General features: G+C 42.8%; 1 protein-coding gene across 1 annotated transcript in view; it reads left to right on the top strand.

Moving 5' to 3' along the window:
* The window catches only part of MYO18B (myosin XVIIIB), a 250800-nt gene that overhangs the window by 219448 nt on the left and 10662 nt on the right, over nt 1–20690 (top strand). The window contains exons 41-42 of the mRNA XM_059409906.1: nt 2267–2308; nt 3668–3805. Coding sequence (XP_059265889.1) covers nt 2267–2308; nt 3668–3805 — 180 coding nt within the window. The remainder of the gene's footprint in view (nt 1–2266; nt 2309–3667; nt 3806–20690) is intronic.

Below are 20690 nucleotides of genomic sequence, written 5' to 3' on the forward strand. Positions count from 1 at the left end.
TTATTTATTTATTTATTTGACAGAGAGAGAGCACAAGTAGGCAGAGAGGCAAGCAGAGAGAGGAGGAAGCAGGCTCCCTGCTGAGCAGAGAGCCCGATGTGGGACTCGATCCCAGGACCCTGAGATCATGACCTGAGCCGAAGGCAGCGGCTTAACCCACTGAGCCACCCAGGTGCCCCGGCCCAAACTCTTTTAATTCACAAATGGGGAGACTGAGATCCCAGGCAGGGAAGGAGGGGAGGCTGGGCCACCCAGAGAGTCCTCTAGGATTTGGTTGTCTTTTCTCTTCGTCTCTTATTCTGTCCACATCCCCCACCCAGCAGAGCCATAGAAAGACTCAGGTCTCCAGCAGGATCAGAGTTTGGTCCTACTCCCATGGATGGTTTCAGTTCATGAAGTGGTGTTTTTAAGTTGGTTAAACATCACATCAACACTTGGCACATAGGTCCCTGAGAAGATTCAAGGTCACTCATCAAAGACACATTTGTCCTATTGCCTTTTTGGGAGGGGGTGCCATAGCAAATTGTCACAAACTTAGTGTCTTAAACCACCACAGATTTTATTACCTTATGGTTCTGTTGATTAGAAGCCTAAGGAGGATCTGATCTCCCTGGGCTAATCAAGGTTTCAGAAGGGGTGTCCTCCTTCTAAAGACTCTAGGGATGAATTTCCTTCCCTTTTCCAGTTGGTAAAGAATACTAACACACCTTGACTTATAACCCTTCCAACAACAAAGTCAGCTACAGGAACCTAACAATCTTGGGATCGAGGATTAGGATGTTGACTTCTCTGGGGGTCGTTATTCTTCCCCTCCTAGGGTCATTCAAAAAAGCCACTTTTGTGACACTGGAGAGGACACAGCAAACTTTTCTTTAAAAGGCTAAGTGGGGGGCACCTGGGTGGCTCAGTGGGTTTAAGCCTCTGCCTTCAGCTCAGGTCATGATCCCAGGGTCCTGGGATCAAGCCCCACATTGGGCTCTCTGCTCAGCAGGAAGCCTGCTTCCTCCTCTCTCTCTCTCTCTGTCTGCCTCTCCACCTACTTGTGATCTCTCTCTGTCAAATAAATAAATAAAATCTTTTAAAAACTTAAAAAAAAAAAGGCCAAGTGGTATGTTATTTTGGGGGGGCCCTGTGATCTTTCTTGCAACTACACTGCTACTGTAGAGCAAAAGCAGTCATTGGCAAAATGGAAATGAGTCACTATGGCTGTGTTTTAATAAAACTTTATTTATAAAGACATCTGTCAGTTGGATTTGGCCCATGGCTGAAGGTCATTGAATTCTCAAAGCATTATCTGAGAGAAAATCTGGTCTGGCCTGAGCCCTGGGGCCAAAGGGATGAATAAGACATGCTCTTGGTTCATAAGGGCCTCTTGCAGTCCTGGTGGGGCCAGACAGTTGTGAATAAAAGCCCAGAGACTGACCAGCTCTTGAGGGTAGGGACCAAGGAGACACAGGTACATCCCTTGGAAAAGCAATCACGTTTTCTAAGGAAGGAATTCTCCAGATTCCACATAAAGAATAAATCTGGGAGGCCCTGGCCTGTGAACCTAGGATTCAAATGAGGTCTGAGGCATCTGAGGCATCTGAGGTCATGGTTTGGTGCCTACCCTTGCACACTGGGCATCCACCTTCTGGTTAAGAGCACGAAGTTAATAGCTCTTACAGACCTGGGATTCAATGATGTGTGACCTTGAACAAGGGAGCCAGTTTCCTTGTTCCCTAAATGGACCTAGGCGGGATGGTTAGATGAGATCTTGTGGAAAGTGTATTTGTTGAATGAAGGGACATTCCCTCCAGAATAGCTACTCGTGTAATTAGTCTCAGAGTTTCCCAGAAAGCCTTGGAAAGCTGGACTCCTGCCCTCTTGTCTGATTTGCTAGCACTCACAAAGAACATAAGGCAAACACACTGCAGTTGACAGTAATGATGCTGTTAATAATAGCAGTACGGGTTGTCCTAAAGCAAGAGCAGAGATAATGGTTGTTGCCTTTTAAGCAACACTATTTATTTGTCAAGAACCATGCTGAGATCTTGATAGGGGTTATCTCGCTTCACAGGAAGCATGCACTCCACCACTCAGCCCCATTCCGAAACACATTTTACGAAGGAATATAGAGGGTCAGAGAAGGTGAGTGACTTTCCTGAGATCACACAGCAGCAAAGGTTGGAAGTGGGACTCAAACCCAAGTTGGTCTGACACCAAAGGCCACATTCTTCCCCTGGCAGCTCAAGAATGACAGGCTCTTTTTTGTGTCTCCTTCTAGTGTCCAGACAGCAGTGGACTGTAGCAGCAACAGAAAAGAGATGTAAGTTAACCCTGAGGAGAACTGAACAGTTAACATTGAAGTCAAGAACCAGCCCCTGGCTCTCTGTGTCCAGTGTGCAGAGGGAACATCCATGCCCACTTGGAGAATTACTGGCAATGCCTATGATAGCTCAGACTCCATGGTCATAACATATGGCACTGGGGACATGTTATTGAATGGTGCAACTTGTTTTAGACAGAGAGGAGCCCATGACATATCCTACCACCATCCCCCTCAAATACCTTCAATGGCTCCTTATTGCCTCAGAATAGACTTTATAGATTGGCATTTGAGACCCACACATATCTGATCCTTACTTCCCTCTCTATCTGGGACTCCTTCTTTCCATATCATCCATGCCCTGTCCCTTTCCAACCTCCTTATCTATGTGTATGCTGTTCCTTCCAGCTCAAATTCCTTTCTCCAGGTCCTTCATGGTCAAGACTCAACCCAGACAAGTTGTGACTCAACTATCATTACTTAATGCCTTCCCTTATGTCTCCAAGGATTAAAACAATGCTCCTTCCTTATCCTCCTCCTTTGTGTCCCTCTATGTTGTATTGATAATTTTCGCCTTTATTATATGCTTATTTCTATAGGTGTGTACTCTGCTAAGATGGAGTCTTGAGGACAGGGTCAATGTTGGGTTCATGTTTACAGATCCTTCCCCTGGTGCCCTGCATAGAGTGTTCCATAAACAAGCAAATGAATTTATAGACAGACACAAATAGTGGTATAGGTAAATATAATGATATACATATCAGTATTGGTATAGATATCAATAGATACAGTTGCATGAGTATATAAACCAGAAAATAAAATAATCATTGAGTACCCACATCTATGACAGGCCCACACAAGGCCTTATTTCAGAATTAGGGAACATAAAAGTAAAGTCTCTGTCTACAAAGATATTCTGGTTAGGGCAGGCAGAGAGTTAACCCTTGACATATTTCATGGACATATCATTTGGTGTAAAATTCAATGCCAAATTTTACTCTAAAATCAGAGTTGTCTCAACATCTGTATCAGAGTATTTAACTCCCCAAAGAGGAGCAGCAGTTAGCATCATGGGCACTGGAATCACAGAGACCAGGGTTTGCATTCCACCTTCATCACTGGCTAAGTGGGTGACCTTGGCAAGAACCAAGTTGGCCTCCTCGAATCCCATTACTCTCACCTATGTAATGGGGACAGCACTGGCTCCCATCTCTCAGGGATGGTACTCTGAGCACTGATGAAGTTCTTGCATATACAGCACCTTAGCACATGCCTGGCTGAAGCTTAGTGGTGACTATCTAGTTATTGCTGTTACTGTGGTTGTCATCGTGATGACGGCATCCTGTCTTCTGGTTCCAGAGATAACGTCTCTGTCCTCAGCTCCCAGCCAGAGGGCAGTCTGCAGTCCTGGTTGAGTTGTACTCTGTCCCTGGGCACAGATATCATGAGGACTCCCTCTCGACAGTCAGCCAGCAGCAGCCCCATCCTCAGCTCCAGGTAAGAGTATGTCCCTGCTGCCTCTGGATGGCCAGTAGCTTGAAGAATCTCATACTTTGAAGGCTGTTTTTAATGACTTCCATCTTCTCCAGCTAAGGCAAGGAGAAGCATGGCCATGGACAGTGTGAGCTATGATCCTGCCACTTTTTAGCTGAACAGCTTTAGGCAGGTTGGTTATCTTCTCCGAGCCTTCGTTTCCTTATCTGGGCAATAGGAAATATAATTCTGTTTACTGCTCTAAACTGTTGAAATGATGAAGATATGATGCCCCCCTCCCTAAAGATGGTACTCCAGATGATTTTTAAATAGCATGTGGTGAACATTTTTAAAAATAACTGTGGATTTATTATAGTTGCCTTCTATCTAAAGCAAGGCCTACTTGTCTACAATTTATAGATTGTTCTGGATTTAAAGTTTTCTTTTGTAAACCTATTCATTTAAGCATTTCTGTATTTTGGAGTTTTTTTTTAATGGCAAATCAGTATTGAGACAGTTAGGCTGGATGATTTCTCCCTCAGAGATTTTAGTTTTGTTCTGAATGTCAAGGTTTTATATTCTCCCCACCACAGAGGGAGATGGATCCAGTTACGGCCTGAGATAAAACTCTTGCAGATCTGTAGGATTGCCAACAATAGGTTCCTCTGACAACCGGGCCTTGGGGGTCACTCTTAGTTTAGGACTTAAATCCATCTTTACTCTTGTTTTTCTGCCAGCTTCGTTTCTCTCAGCTCATTTGGTTTTCCTTTTCAAGGGCGGCCCTCTTGTAATTAGGAGCTAATGGCCATAAATCAGAAATTATGGATTAAGCAGATGCGTAATTAAGATGAAATGCACACTGCTTTTGTGATAACAGGAGAACCAATGTGATAAAGTAGAAAGAAAAGTCCCAGACTCAAGGAAAAAATGCAGACAACCCCTTCCTGACTTGAAATGTGTTTGCTCTGAAGGAGGTGGGGGTACCGTCTCTACAAAAAGAAGGGGGTGGAAGTTCACACTAACCTTTTGGGCATATTCAGCAAATGGCAAATGTCTGACGCATGCCTGCAGATAATCTTAGGCTGAAAAATTTGACGTTGAAAATATCAGAGGCTCTAAGAGTGGGGCTGCATCTGGGGAGTTAATTAAAGCAAGATTATCTGATTACTGCTCTTAATTAAAAACAAAGGCCTGTATGGAGAAAGGGCCATCTCCACTGTGAACCCCAAAGGATGAGGACTTTTTCTCTCCTGATAAATACATACCCCTGTTTTCCCCCATCAGCCAGTGTAGAAGGCAACAGAAACAGCACTGGGGGTGGCCATAACTGGATAGGAATGATCATTAACACAATATTTGAGTTTTGTGATTAATAGCTGGACAAACATACCTCACTGTTATTGTGTTCATGGTATTGCATGGTCAGATATCACATTTCTTACAAACCAGAGGTTTGTTGAGTCATTCAGTGTCATTTATCCAACAGCATTTGCTCTGTCTCTCTGTGTCACATTTAGTAATTCTTGCACAATTTCAAACTCTCTCCTTACTATTATATTTGCTATGATGATTTGTGATCAATGATCTTTGATGTTACTGTTGTAATTATTCTGGGGCACCACGGATAACATGTCCGTATAAGATGGCAAACTTAATCAGTAAATGTGTGTTCTGATTGCTCTGCTGACCAGCCGTTCTTCTCATCTCTCTCCCTCTCCTCTCCCTATTCTCTGAGACATAACAACATCGAAATTAGGCCCATTAATAACCCTATGGGGGCCTCTAAGTGTCCAAGGGAATGGGAAAATCACATGACTCTCACTTTAAATCAAAAGCTAGAAATGATTCAGCGTAGTGAGGAAGGCACGTCATAAGTTCCAAGAGAACTAAAAGCTGGGTCTCTTGTGCCAAACACTTGGGCATATGCTGGACACAAAGGAAGAGATCTTGAAGGAAATGACAAGCATGACTCTGGGGAACAGATGACTGATAAAAAAAATAAACAGCCTTCTTGCTGATCTGGAGAAAGCTGCGTGGTCTGGATGGAAGATCAAACACGGCACAACACTCCCTGAAGCTGAAACAAAACCCAGAGCAAGGCCCTGACTCCCTTCCATTCTCTGAAGGCTGAGAGAGGTGAGGGGCTGCAGAAGGAGCGTCTGAAGGTAGCCAAGGTTGGTTTACGAGGTTTAAGGAAAGATGCCATCTCCATAACACAGAAGCACAAAGGGCAGCAGCAGGTGCTCATGTAGAAGCTGCAACAAGTTCTCCAGAAGCTCCAGCTCAGATCATCCATGAAGGTGGCTATACTTAACAACAGATATTCAGTGTTGATGTAAGAGCATCCTATCTGAGGAAGATGCCATGGAGGACTTTGGTAGCTAGCGAGGAGAAGTCAGTGCCTGGCTTCCAAGCTGCAAAACATGGGCTGACTCTCTTATAAGAGGCTAATGCAGCTGGGGCCTCTAACTGGAAGCCACTGCCTGTTCTGCAAACCCTAAGGCCCTGAAGAATGATGCTGCAACTACTCCACCTGTACTCTGTAAATGGAACAGCAAAGCCCTAGATGACAGCATCTCTGTTTACAACACAGTTTACTGAATATCTTGGGCCCACCGTTGAGACCTGCTGTTCAGAAAAAAAATAGAGATGCCTTTCAGAGTACCACTGCTCACTGGCAGTGCACTTGGTCACCCAGGAGCTCGGATAGAGTGGAGATGTACAGAATTAATGTTGTTTTCATGCTTACTAACACAACATCCATTCCTGCAGCCTGTGGGCCAAGGAGTCATTTCATCTCTCAGGTCTTATTATTTAAGAAATACTTTTGAAAGGCTAGAGCTTCCATAGATAATGTGTCCTCTGATGGGTCTGGGCAAAGTAAACCTTTGGAAACTTTCTGGAAGGGGTTCACCATTCTAGATAACTCTAAGGACATTCCTGGTTCATGGGAGAGGTGAAAACAGCAATGTTAATAGGAGTATGGAAGAGGTTGATTCCAACCTTTTTGGAGGTCTTGGAGGGGTTCGAGACCTCAGTGGAGGAAGTGACTACAGATGGGGTAGAAAAAGCAAGAGAACTAGAATTAGATGTGGAGCCTGAAGATGGGATCAGAACTCTTGAGAAAACTCAAAGCAATGAGGATTTGTGTCTCGGGGATGAGCAAAGAAGGTGGTGTCTGGAGATGGGAAGTTCTCCTGGTGAGGATCCTGGAAGAATATTGACATGATGACAAAGCATTCAGAATGTTCCACACACACCATCAATAAGGCAGCGGTGGGGCTTGAGAGGACAAACTCCAATCTTGAAAGAAGTTCTGCTATGGGTAGCATGCTATCCAACACCATCACCTGCTACAAAGAAATCCTTCATGAAAGAGAGAGTCCATTGACATGGCAAAAGTTGTGTTGTCTTATTTTAAGGAACTGCCACAGCCTTCCCCAACTTTCAGCAGCCACCCCCTGATTCGTCAGCAGCCATCAGCCTGGAGGCAAGACCTTCCACCAGCAAAAACAAGATGACCCGCTCAAAGCTCAGATGTTAGTTAGCATTATTAGCAACAAAGTATCTTTTCACTAAGGTACGTACTTAATTATGCTTTTTTAATAAGACAAAGCTATTGCACATTTAATAGATGACAGGATAGTGAAAACAGAACTTTACGTGCACCGGAAAGCCCAGAAATGAATTTGAGTCGCTTTTTTGAGATATTTTATCGTGGTGGTCTGGAATGGAGCCTGAACGTCTCCGGGGCATACCTGCAGTAGCATGCATGATAAGGATCCTTAGCCTTCCGGTTGTGCTCTAAGTTGTTCGTCACCCATTTGAGTGGGAGATGGGAGTCTGGGGGTGGGGGTACATGGGCTGAGCTCACAGCAGGTGGACTTCTCCCCTCCCTTGGTTCCCTTACAGCAGCGAGATTTGGGGAGAGATTTCTTAACGTTTCTATCCATGTTTCTTTGTGAATAAGCCTGGGTTGTTGTCAGGTTAATGAGATGATGCACAAAGGTGTCATCGCTCAGCAGCCCTGGCACCTAGAACAAGTTCAAGAAAATTCACTTTGTTAGTGTTGGTATCTACTTGATGTCCAGAGGAACCCCAGGAGATGGACATTACCCCCATGTGACAGAAGAGGGATCGAAAGCCCACAGCCTTACCTTACTGCTATAGCTGTGCCTTGGGCAGAGTCTGTCCTCGGCACCCGCAGGCAGCCCAGAGCCTAGCCCCCTTTCCTTCCCTATTCCTTTTCCAAGTCCTCAGGCTTGGCCCAGTACACCTCAGAGCAGTGGTGCCTACACCAAGTACAGTGATGGGGCAGCAGGCAAGGAGGGATCCTAAGCTCCTTGTTTGTTTTCTTTTGGTCTGCCTGCCAGGGACTGGCATTCAGTTGGTGCTCAATAAATGTCTGTTGAGGAGGCACCTGGGTGGCTCAGTCAGTAAAGCATCTGACCTGATTTTGGCTCAGGTCATGATCTCAGGGTCGTGAGATGAAGCCCTACATTGGGTCCCTGAGTGTGGAGTCCGGTTGAGGTCACATCTCAGCATGGACTGTGACTCATGGAGGGTCGGTAACTGATCAGTGTCCCACAGCAGGTAAGAAAAGCCAGGCTTCAAGCCCAAATTCAAATCCCTCCAAAGCCTATATTTGGATTTCCTGCACTACCATGGCTCTCTGACATTTATCCTGCAAATTTTACTGGAAAACAACTGTTCTTAATATTAAAACTGCATGAGGATTATCATTCAACACTCAGCATCGATCCAGAAGATGCCTACTGAGCGCCAGATCCCACGGCAGGAAGCCCTGAAATTTTTGAGCACTATCCTTGGAACATGTTTACAATTTTAAGATCTGAGAACTTCTGAGTGGGAAGGAACTGCTGGGATTATCTGACCCGCTTTGCTCATTATGCAGATGGGGAGAACACAGAGGTCTGCAGAGGGAAGTATCTTACCCAAATTTATAGGAAAGTCTGAGCTTAGAGCTCAGGTGCCTTCTAGCTCTTTCTAACTGCACAAGTCATCTATGAATTCTTCCTCCCTTCAAGAACTTAAAATATAACAGAAAAGACTAAAATCCTATTTTTTTTAGAGAGAGAGAGAGAGCGCACACGCATGCAAGTGGGGGAGGGGTAAGGGCCAGAGAGGGAGAGAAAGAATCTCAAGCATGCTCCACATCCAGCAGAGTCTGACGGGGACTCAGTCTGACGACCCTGAGATCATGATGTGAGCAGAAATCAAGAGTCGGTTGCTTAACCGGCTGAGTCACTCAGGTACCCCTAAAGCTAAAATCCTCTTAACCATGCCCCCAATCTCAGCTCCCTTCCTAAAGTTATCTACTACTCTCCAGTTCGGTATGTCCCCTTCCACATTTTTTTCCTGTGGATTTTTAAACATAAGTGCACCTGTAGTACATTTGTTGTATAATACATATATTCTAGAATATAGAACATATTTGTGGACTTTTAAAAGATATCAATGCACATAGGATGTACCTTATGTGCCACATAAATTCTTACCCTGTGCTTCTTTCCCTCTACAGTATATTCTAGCAATCTTTCTTTATCAGTACGGCTAGGCTGGTCTCATTTTTTTCCAGTCCCACAAAAGATCTTCAAGTCATGCTACTGTTTATTTCATTAAAGTCGTCTTCTTTCACTTTCAGCATTTTCTTGGTATTAACTCTGAGCCTGTAAGCCTTTAAAACAGACAGACAGACACACACACACACACACACACACACACACACACACACATTCTTATGCACGTGGGGGCGTGATTTGGTGAGTCTAAGGGCTTTTGCACTTTAAACTTGGCTGGATGCTACCAGATCGTCCCTGTGTCCTTTCTGCTTAGAAGAGGATGGCACTCCTCTATCCCCAGCCCCATGCCACCTGGCACCTCATGGGGCTCAAAAAATGAGTCTCTTGGACATTTCAAATTAGATTGAAAAAGAAGGTCACTTTAACAGAAGAGAGAGAGAAAGCAGTCTTCTGCCAAAAAAATAAAAGCATTCCCTGCATTATTTATAAGAGGCCGTCAACCCAAGAGAAATATACCTGAAGCCTTATGATTTACAGTCCAGGAGCCATGCAGCTGCTGCTGATAAATGCAAGAGCTTCTGGAGATGGAGACACTAAATTACCTTTGTGGCCCCCAGAGAAGTTTATGCGGTTGGTGGTAGCAGTCACACTTGGCTTAGATTCTCTCCTAACCTCTGGCAGCAGGTGGTGCCAGGGCCGTCCAGGGACGGGTCCACTCACCTTGGCCCCCACCGTGTGCCTGACCTTCCCTGCCTCTGCCCTTGCTAGAAAAGTGTGAAAGTGGGGGGCCTCTCCCCCACTTCCTTCTTGTCTTCAGAGTACATCAGGCTTTCCCTCCTTCACTGTAGACCCTCTTCCTCACCCTGTAGCCCCACTGTGGTCTTCCTTTTCCTCCCTTTTGGAGTCAGTCTTCTCCAAAATGGGGTCCCATACACACTGTACCGAGAGCTTGGCCCCTATCACTTGTCGAAACTTTCCTCACCATGTCAGCAGCTTCCGAAGGGACAGATGCGGGGGACGTTCTCTGGTCTTGGCCTTTCTCTGGACTAAGAAGTTGGCAAAGTGTCAAACATGTCTCTGTTCATTCAGCCTTGTAGATGTTTCTGCTCCTTGGGGCTCCTCAAACCTCTTCTCGTCTTTGCCTTCCCATTCCCAGCCCCCAAATGTGGGGGGTCATGGGGTAATGCCCTCGCCTGGCTGTTTTGCTCTCTACCTGATCCCAGATGATCCCCGTGTGATTTTATATCCCCCACTGTAAATGGGCAAACCCCAGTCTAAACCTCCAGCTCTTAAGCTCTCCCAGGTTTTAAATGGAGACATCGTATCTAATTGTCTGCACTGAGGAGATGACCTCTCCCTGGTGTCTTAACTTGACATATCTGGGAGGAAGTTTCTGCCTTCCTGTCCACACTGTGTTATCAGTATCATTTGGAGGTCCTATCATTCATAAAGCCACCCAAACTGGGTCTTCTCAGACTATCATCCCCTCTCCTTCATCCTCATAGTCAACAGATCCCCAGGTCTTTCTTATTCTTCTCTCCCCCAAATACTCTTGGTTCTCTTTGCTTCCATCCTCGCTGCCAACACCTGTAAGTCAGGCTGCCATCATTTCTGTCCTAGATGCTGACAAAGAGTTTCCAATACCATCCTCCCTCGATCCATCCTTTACACTTCAGCCCGTCTGATCTCTTTAAAGTAAAAATCTTGCTGCAGTGGCTTCCCATCTCACCTCAAGAGTCAACAGACTCCTGCCTGTAGGTGAAATCTGGCCCTTGACCTGTTTTTATAAATAAAGTTTTATTGGAACCCAGCCATGTCCACATTTTTGTTTTTGATTTTGCATATTATTTTTCACTGTTCCTGCACTGTGAAGGCAGAACTGAGTAGTTGCAATGGAGACCAGATGGCCTTTAGGCCCAAAATTATTGCCGTCTTCCCTTTACAGGAGAACTTTGGTGATCCCTGCCCTCCAGGATAGAACAGGATGGAATTCAAGCACCTTAGCAGGCTTACAGTGCCCTACGTGATGTGGCTTTTGCCTGCCTTTCTGGTCTCATTCCCTCTATCTCTTCTTCATACTTGGTTCCCCATATGGATTATAGCTCTCCCTCATCCACTACACTCTTCCCCCTCCTTGATCTTTTGTCCATGATATTCCCTCTGACTGGACACCCTTCTGTTTCTTCACTTAACTCTTACTCATCCTCCAAGACTCAGCTCATGGATTCCTTGCCTCAGGACGCTTCCCTGATGCCCTGGCTGGGTCAGGAGGTGACTACATAGTCCTTCAGATCCCATAGTGCTCACTGTATCATGCTGAGATTATCTGCTCAGGTGTCTTTCTCCCTCATGAGGTTGTGAGTTTTTTAAGGAAATAAATCTTATCCTTTTCTTCTTGTACCTCAGCACCTAGCACAGTGCCTGATGCATAGCATATACTCAGTAAATATTCATGGAGCAAATGAATGACAGTGGACAGAAGTTAGATGGCCCTCACAAGTGTGGTTTGAAGGATGATGCTGATATCAACACCATGGGTGGACTTACCAGACTGTTCGACTCTCTCCAGCATTGATGGAATATAGTGGGAGATACTCAAGGACTGGGCCCCAGCTCCCCCAGAGTAAAGGCTGAGGACAGAGGTGAGTGTTAAGCCAGATCAGTCAGAGATCTTGAAGACACATTTCGAAAGAGGTAAGGGGAGAACAATGGACTTTGCAGTGTGGTGGACCTTATTTCCAATCCCAAGTTATTAGCTACCTGAGAGCCCCTCTTCCAGGCTTATATCCCCTTTGCAGGATTGAAGAAATAATAGCTATAGCAGTGGCTGGTAGAATCCCTGATATGAACTTGGTGTTTAATAAGCAAGAGTTCCCTTCCACCCTCCTTCCTTCCTCCTGGCCAGACTGGGTGATGCTGTTCTGGGAGGCAGGGATACTGAGAGACAGGCAGGACTAGGGAAACCTATGTCTGGGTTCTAATAATCCCATGTCCAGAGACTGTAGAAGTGAGCCAGACTTGCAGCAGAAAACCATGAGCACAACAAAGAATCCCTTGCCAGTGAAAGTGGAGTGTCAGTGAACAGTGTTACATATGTTGAACCTGATGTGTTTGAGGATGTTCAAGTGGAATCATCCAGAGGTTTTGAAGTCTGGGCTGGATCTATGAAGATTCCAGGACTTCTCTGTGTAATGTTGGGATTTGCTGGGGGGTGGGGTATAGATGACATAAAACCCAACTCAACCTGGCTTGTACAAAATGAAAACTAGTATTATGTCATGCAGCTTAGAAACCAAAGGTAGATCTAGCTCCCGGCATTATTGGACCCAGGGATTCAAAAATGATCCTGTGGATTTGATCCCTCAGCAACCTCTCTGCCCTATTCTTCTCAACACTGACTTTTTTGCAAGGAAGCAAGATGGCGGCCAAGATTTTCTAGCTCATGCCTGTACCACTCAGAGTTCAAAAGTAAAGTGGGCTTCTCTCTTCAAAACAGTTCCACCAAAATCTTGAGCTTGACTTTTATTGGCCACATGTCTGTTCTGAACCAGTCAGAATGAATAAGGAGAACAAAGGAGTCTCTTACCCTAGGCTCAAGTTGGTGTTCTCACCTAGTTCTGGGAGATGTAGTTATTCCCACCCAAACCACAGGAACACTGAGGGAGGAAGGGTTTCCCCAAAGGATAAGGGGATACATTACCTGAAGCAGAATAATAATGAGTAGATAAAAAACAAATAAGCAAAGCAAACGTTTTCCACCAAGGGGAAGATTGAATTATGGGAATGGACAAAATTATGCATACAGAGTTGAAGGATTGGGAGGTGGGTAAAGTAGGAAAAGAGAGGACAGTAAGAAAAGAAAAAATATATTCAAGTGTTTGAGGTCCCATTGAGTAGCCTTGGGAAGCCCAAATAAAATTGTGTGTGTCCTGGTCAGAGACTTTATTTATCCCTAAATTTCAATGACCAATCTATCATCACGTAATTAGTGATGCTGTGATTTGAATTTATTACCAAACATGGCTCTCTGCTGTTGCTATTGGACTTGTACCATATTGCAATGTGAGCATGGAAATTATTGTATAAATTATTCTCACTCACATAATCATCGTGATTTTAATTACTGTGTAATCTTCGCTAATTACTGTTGTATGTATCATTTGCTTTGGTGCCGATTTAACACAACCGCTGTTCATTTGGCTAAACGATGGCATTACAACTTTTCCTTTTTCTGGGGGAAAATTTGCTTTCTGTAAACATTTGCAGCCCCATACTCTCGGCTTGCCATTCTTGGTTTAAAAAAGGAGATTTAGACATCAACTTCCTTTCGCCCCCGTTGATTTTTATGTGGGATGAGGCTGGCTTGAATTAGTAAAAAGGTCTAAATTACAGGGTATTGTTTTTAAAATAAAGTTGTATGCCTTTCAGGAAAGTGCAATTAGTCTACTACAGAAACGAAGGCAAGGATGGGTCACACAAGGCCTGCTTAAATGATTAGATAAGAAGCGTTTGTAATTAGTTCATTAATTACACGAATGTGAATGAATGGTACTTCGCGCTAGAATCAGGTCGTTCTCAAAGTAGGTTAAGCATTCACCGCTAATCTTATTTCAATAGTACATTTATTTACTGGTCTCTGCATTCTTAGAACCAGAACTCAGGATCATTTTAATCCATCCTAAAGATACTTAGTGAACAGACGTCTCATGAATATAGTTTTATGTCTTCCTGAGACAAAGGGGTGCTATTCAGTTTTATCAATCTTAGGAAGATTAGTAGAAACTGAAAGCATGAAAATGTCAGTGCAAACATATTTACCACAGAACCCAGGCCTGTGCAAACAGAACCGGAAGTCTGGCTCTGCCCAGGAATCAGCCTTGGAGCAGCATGTGTCCTGGAAGGGTTTCCATGGGTAGGAGGGCTGTTTTCTACTTAAAACTCCAGATCTTGGATGGTAGGTATGTGGGTCTCTCAGGAGTTTCGAGACTCATCTAATTTAGCTGCAAGTTTGTGTAAGAACCATTTAGATTAAAGTATCTGTGGCTCTCAGATTGAGCTCTATTTTGGTGACATGGACCTATCGTTGAAATAAACATCCAGAAAATTGCATCTTTATGAAATTTTCAAAAATTGGCCCTACCCGTTTAATTACTACCAAAAGCAAAACCAAATCATCTCAGGTGCCCCTAAATCCTTCTTGAGCCTGTTCAGGTCATGACCTCATCCTTCCTCAAAGGTAACCACCATCCTGACTTCTAATGCTATGAATTAGACATGACTGTTTTTTTTTTTAAATTCTATATAAGAGGAAGTATCCAGTAGTACTCTTTGGCACCTGGCTTCTTTCTTTTAATACTATGTGGATTTTTTTTTAAATATTATTTATTGTATTTTAGAGAAAGAGAAAGAACATGATCAGGAAGGGCAGAGGGAAAGGGAGAGAGATTCCCAAGTAGACTCCATGCTGAACTCATATCAGGACACTGGGCTGAGATCACAACTTGAGTTGAAACCAAGGGTCAACTGCACCACCCACGTACCCCCATTTAATGTTATGTTTATGAGCTTCATTCACATTGTTGCATGAGGGGTAATTCCCTTGTTTTCTTTGCTCAATAGTCCATAACTGTGGTTCTCAACTGGAGGCAATTTTGCATCCCAATCTCTGCCAGGAGATAGTTGATAGTGTCTGGAGACATTTTTGGTCATCATAACAGAGACAGGTGCTGCTGTAGAAGACCAGGATGCTGTTATACACCCTACAATGCACAGAACTGGCCATACAAAATTATCTGGTCCAAAATGTCAATTACATCACTGTTGAGAAAATCTGGTCTATAATGCTCCACTGTAGGAATATATAATAATGATTATTCACTCTGTTGATAATCTCTCAGTTGTTTCTAGGTTTTGTTTTGTTTTGTTTTGTTTTGTTTTAAGATTTTATTTATTTGACAGACAGAGATCACAAGCAGGTAGAGAGGCAGGCAGAGGGGGGGAAGCAGGCTCCCCGCTGAGCAGAGAGCCCCATGCGGGGCTCGATCCCAGGACCCTGAGATCGTGACCTGAGCCAAAGGCAGAGGCTTTAACCCACTGAGCCACCCAGGCGCCCCTGTTTCTAGGTTTTTAAAAAAGATTTATTTATTTATTTGAGAGAGAGTGGAGTAGTGGTGTCAGGGCAGAGGGAGAAAATCCTCAGATAGAATCCTCACTGAATGCAGAGTCTGATGTGGAGCTCAATCTCACAACCTATGAGATCATGACCTGAGCTGAAATCACAAGTCAGGTGCTTAACCAAATGAGCCACGCAGGCACCCCTAGGTTGTTTCTAGTTTAACACTACTATGGATGGCATTACTGTGGTCCATCTTGTACACATCTTTTGTGGCATGGATTTAGATTTCTGTTGGGTTTATCCAGGAGTAAAATTGCTGGGCCATAGGTGTATTTTCAACTTTAGTAAATATTGTCAAGACAGTGATACCAATTTACATTCCCACCAGCAGTGAATGGGGGTTCCAGTTGCTTTGCATTTTTGCTAACACTTGGTTTTGTCATTTTTTTAAAAATGTTAGCTATTCTGGTAGATATTGATAGGGTCACTTTTTTTATATTTTCTTAAAATTTCATTTTTAAATTAAATTAATTTTTTTTCAGTATTCCATGATTCATTGTTTATGTACCATACCCAGTGCTCCATGCAATACATGCCCTCCTTAATACCCACCACCAGCCTCACCCACACCCTACCCTCTTCCCCTCCAGAACCCTTAGTTTGTTTCTCAAGTCCACAGTTTCTCATGGTTCACCTCCCTCTCCGATTTCCCCCAACTCAGTTCTCCTCTCCATCTCCCAATGTCCTCCATGTTATTCCTTATGCTCCACAAGTAAGCAAAACCATATGATAATTGACTCTCTCTGCTTGACTTATTTCTCTCAACATAATCTCCTCCAGTCCCATACATGTTGATACAAAAGTTGGGTATCCATCCTTTCTGATGGAGGCATAATACTCCATTGTGTATATGGACCATATCTTCTTTATCCATTTGTCTGTTGAAGGGCATCTTGACTCTTTCCACAGTTTGGCGACTGTGGCCATTGCTGCTGTGTACATTGGGGTACAGATGGCCTTTCTTTTCACTACATCTCTATCCTTGGGGTAAATACCCAGTAGTGCAATTGCAGGATCATAGGATGCCAGGATTCTCAACAAGATCCTAGCTAATAGGATCCAACAGTACATTAAAAAGATTATCCGCCAAAAAAAAAAAAAAAAATTATCCACCATGACCAGGTCGATGCAAAGGTGGTTCAACATTTGCAAATCAATCAATGTGATAGAACAAATTAATAAGAGAAGAGAGAAGAACCACATGGGTCTCTCAATTGATGTAGAAAAAGCATTTGACAAGATACAGCTTCCATTCCTGATTAAAACAATTCAAAGAATATGGATAGAGGGAACATTCCTCAACTTCATAAAATCTATCTATGAAAAGCCCACAGTGATTATCAATTTCAATGGAGAAAAGCTAACAGCTCTCCCTTTGAGAACAGGAACATGACAAGGATGTCCATTCTTGCCACTGTTTTTCAACATAGTACTAGAAGTTCTAGCAACAGCAATCAGACAACAAAGAGAAATAAAAGTATTCAAATTGGCAAAGAAGAAGTCAAACTCTCTCTCTTCACAGATGACATGATACTTTATGTGGAAAACCCAAGGACTCCACCTCCAAACTACTAGAACTCATTCAGCAGTTCAGTAATGTGGCAGGATACAAAACCAATATCCAGAAATCAGTTGATTTCTTATACACTAACAATGAAAATATGGAAAGGGAAATTAGAGAATTGATTCCATTTACTATAGCACCAAGAACCATAAGATACCTGGGAATAAACCTAACTAAAAAGGTAAAGGATCTGTGCTCAAGGAACCGTATTTTTTGTTTTAATTTGCACATTCCTGATGAATGTGCTTATATGCTCATTGGGGTATCCTTTTCGGTGCAAAGTTGGATCAAGTCTTTTGCCCATTATAATTTTTCTTCTGGGTTGTCTCTCTTTTATTATTATTATTATTATTATTATTATTATTAATTTGTAGGAGTCCTTAATATATTCTAGATATAAGTCCTTTCTTGGTATGTTGAGCCATCCATTTGATGGAATGTCTTTTTCACTCTCTTACAGTTCATTTCAATGAACCAAAGTTCTTAATTTTAATGTAATTGAACTTAGAATATTTTTCCTTTATAGTTGATGTTTTTTCTATTCCACTGAAGATTTATTTGCCTACTCCTAAATTATGAAAACATCCCCCTGTGTTTTTTGACAGTGTATTGATTTAACTTTTATATCTATATATACAATTCATCAGGAATTCTTATTTATGGTGTGAGGTAGGGGTTAAGATTCATTGGCATATAAATATTAAACTAGCCCTTGTGTATGTATTTTAAAAGACATCATATATTTCACATTTTACCACCATGTCATCTTCTAGTACATCAAGTGATTTTATATATTTTCTAGATTCTGTTCTTTTACATTTTTCTACTTGCCCATCTTTGAGCTGATATAAAATTGCCTTAATTAATGTAGTTTTATATGTAAGTCTTGATATCTGAGTGTGTATCTTCCTTGGATTAATTCTTCTTCCAAGACCAGCAAATGACTCCAGAGGAAAAATGCCACAGTACAGGGCTCACCTCAGCATACTTCTCTCTTTCAAAATTTGACCCTTCAATTCCTGGCTGCTTTGGTGCCTTCCAACACCATAAATGTAAACTTAGCTTTTCTAGCTTTGCTAAGTGGAGATTTTCTATGGAAAATCTAGTCTGTCTGATCCAGAAAAGCTAATCTATCATTACCAGAAATTGAATGTTAAGCTAGCCTTTTTGCTCCCTTTGCTAAGTAAACATTTTTCCTTACTTTTCATGCCTAAGAGGATATGACACTTCACTTAAATTTCCTTCCAGTCATAACTTGGTGAATCTACTTTCCATTTCAGACTTGAGACTTCTGTACTGCAAGGGCTATTGATCTTTGTATTGATGGCATCTGGGATCATGGATTCAGTAAATGACTCTGGATGGTTGTAAGGAGGGGTGGCTGGATGGCTGGTTAGATAATTTCCATTCACTTAAAACTGCATTTTCTTGAGGAACTGGGTGCTTTTATGACTAAGTCTGGGATTTTTTTATGGTTATTTTCATTGTACCATGTTTCACTGAGGCAATGTCTGTGAAAAGTGAAGGAATGCATTGAAAATTATTTAAATATGTTTAACCCAAGTTGAATCTCTAATCCAATTAGAGATTTTCATCCCCTTACATATCCAGTTTTTTCTTTTCCAAACACTGTGAGAATTGTATCAGAAGGTAAAGAAGTATAGGAGCACCAGGGTGGCTCAATCGGTTAAGCATCTGACTCTTGATTTTGGCTCTGGTCATGATCTCGAGGCTGTTAGATCAAGCCCCATGATGGACTCTGTGCTCAGTGAGGAGTTCCCTTGAGATTCTCTCTCCCTTTAAAAAAAAAAAAAAAAGAAGAAAGGAGAGAAGAAGGTAAAGAAGTATAAACCCAGTACTTTCACTGTCTCATCAGAGTATGACCTGAGATCTTTCCTTTGTTGTTTCAGGTGTAGAATGAGGCATCCAAGACAGCTGGGGTTTCACCTCCCTTTCCATTCTGATATTCTAGAAGTTGACAGAATTCTGTAGCAATGAAACCAGCCTTTTGGCTTGGGTTTAGACATGAAATATTTGCTCCAGATTGTATGCCGGAAGTTGGCTTGGGATCTATTGTTTTTAAGCTCGGAGATGTGGGATTGGCTGGCTGGGAAGCAGAGCTGCTAAGGTGTGAATGAACCAGCCAGAGGAGTTGGATGGAGCCCTTTTGTTCATTCTTTCTATGTTTCCACCCCCCCACACCTCTACCCCTCCATCCCTTCATTTTTTCTATCCTATAAACTTTCCTTCTAGATACCCAGGATTCATAGAAGAACAATGGGAACTAGTTCATAGCAATCTTGTTGGGGGTTACAAATAAGTCAACAGGCAATTTCAGTACATAATGATGGGGGTGCTCAGGGGCTGTGGAAGCCAAAAGAGATACCCTATCCAGTCGGGGAGGTGAGAGAAGGCTTTCTGGAGGAGGCTACAGTTGGGCTGAGCATTGAAGGATGAGTAAAAATTTTTCTTTTCTTTCTTTCTTTTTTCTTTTTTTGTAATATAGAACAGTGGTTCTTCCAAATCACCTGTAAGTTCCACTTCTCCTCTCCTTCTGTCCTTCCTCTCTTCTTTCTTCCTCTTATATTTTTCTACTCCAGAAGTATCTGGGCACCATCCATTCTATTAGCCTCCACCTTAATTTAACAATGACCAGTGTTTTGTGTATCAACTTCATTTCTGTCTTTAGCTCCCTTTCTACTTCTATTCACATCAAAACACATTTTTTATTTTTTTGCTGAACAATGTGAAAGTAAGTTGAAAACATCATAATAGTTTTCCCTAAAATAGTTTTCCATCTTTCTCCCAGAAGGACATTTCCTAACTACCATAGCACTCATGCACCAAAGAAAATTAACACACTTCCAAGATCCAAACTCCCGCATTACCCCCAATTTCCTAAAATTGTCTGTATCACTGTATTCTCTTAAGGATATCCATTGCATTTTGTTGTTTTGTTTCTTTAATCCCTCTCTTTAAAAAATTAGTAGAGTTTATTTTGGGGGAAATTTTTAGAAGGATTACAGAAAAATTAAGCAGAAAGTTCCCATATACGCCATCTCCTCCCAAACAGTTTTCCCTCTTTTATTCACATCTCTGGTTAGCCTTTATTTCCTTTGAAAGTAGAATGGTCTCCTCACCTCCCCCTCATCACACTGAAGTGTGTGTGTGAGTGTGTGTGTGTGTGTTTAATAGAATTTTAGGGGTGGTTCTGATGGGCAACTGCATTCAAAAACTGCTTGTCCTAGGACCCAGTACCTAGTACCTAGCACCTAGCACCCAATAGAATGTATGGGTGAGGCCAAGGAAAAGTCTGCTGATGTACAGAAGGTTGGCGGACAGGTGTCTACTGAGGGCAAATTACTGGTCTTGCCCATGTGTCAAGGACTCATCACCCACTTAAGATCAGAGCAAACAGCAAGGAAGACTTGGGAGTTATCTTGTCTCATAGAAACCATTTTATAATTAAGAATATAGGGTATTTACAGAGTCTGTTTCCTGACTCAAGTCTTTGTACTTTCTGGCCAGGAGTAACAAGGTTCACTGTGGTTGAACATGCTTCCTCGGTATTCCACTCCCATGGCTTCCTCCTTGCTTTGAGTCTTCCAGCTGGATGGCCTTTCTCAG

This window comes from Mustela nigripes, chromosome 8, assembly GCF_022355385.1.
Source record: "Mustela nigripes isolate SB6536 chromosome 8, MUSNIG.SB6536, whole genome shotgun sequence".
Taxonomy (NCBI): domain Eukaryota; kingdom Metazoa; phylum Chordata; class Mammalia; order Carnivora; family Mustelidae; genus Mustela; species Mustela nigripes.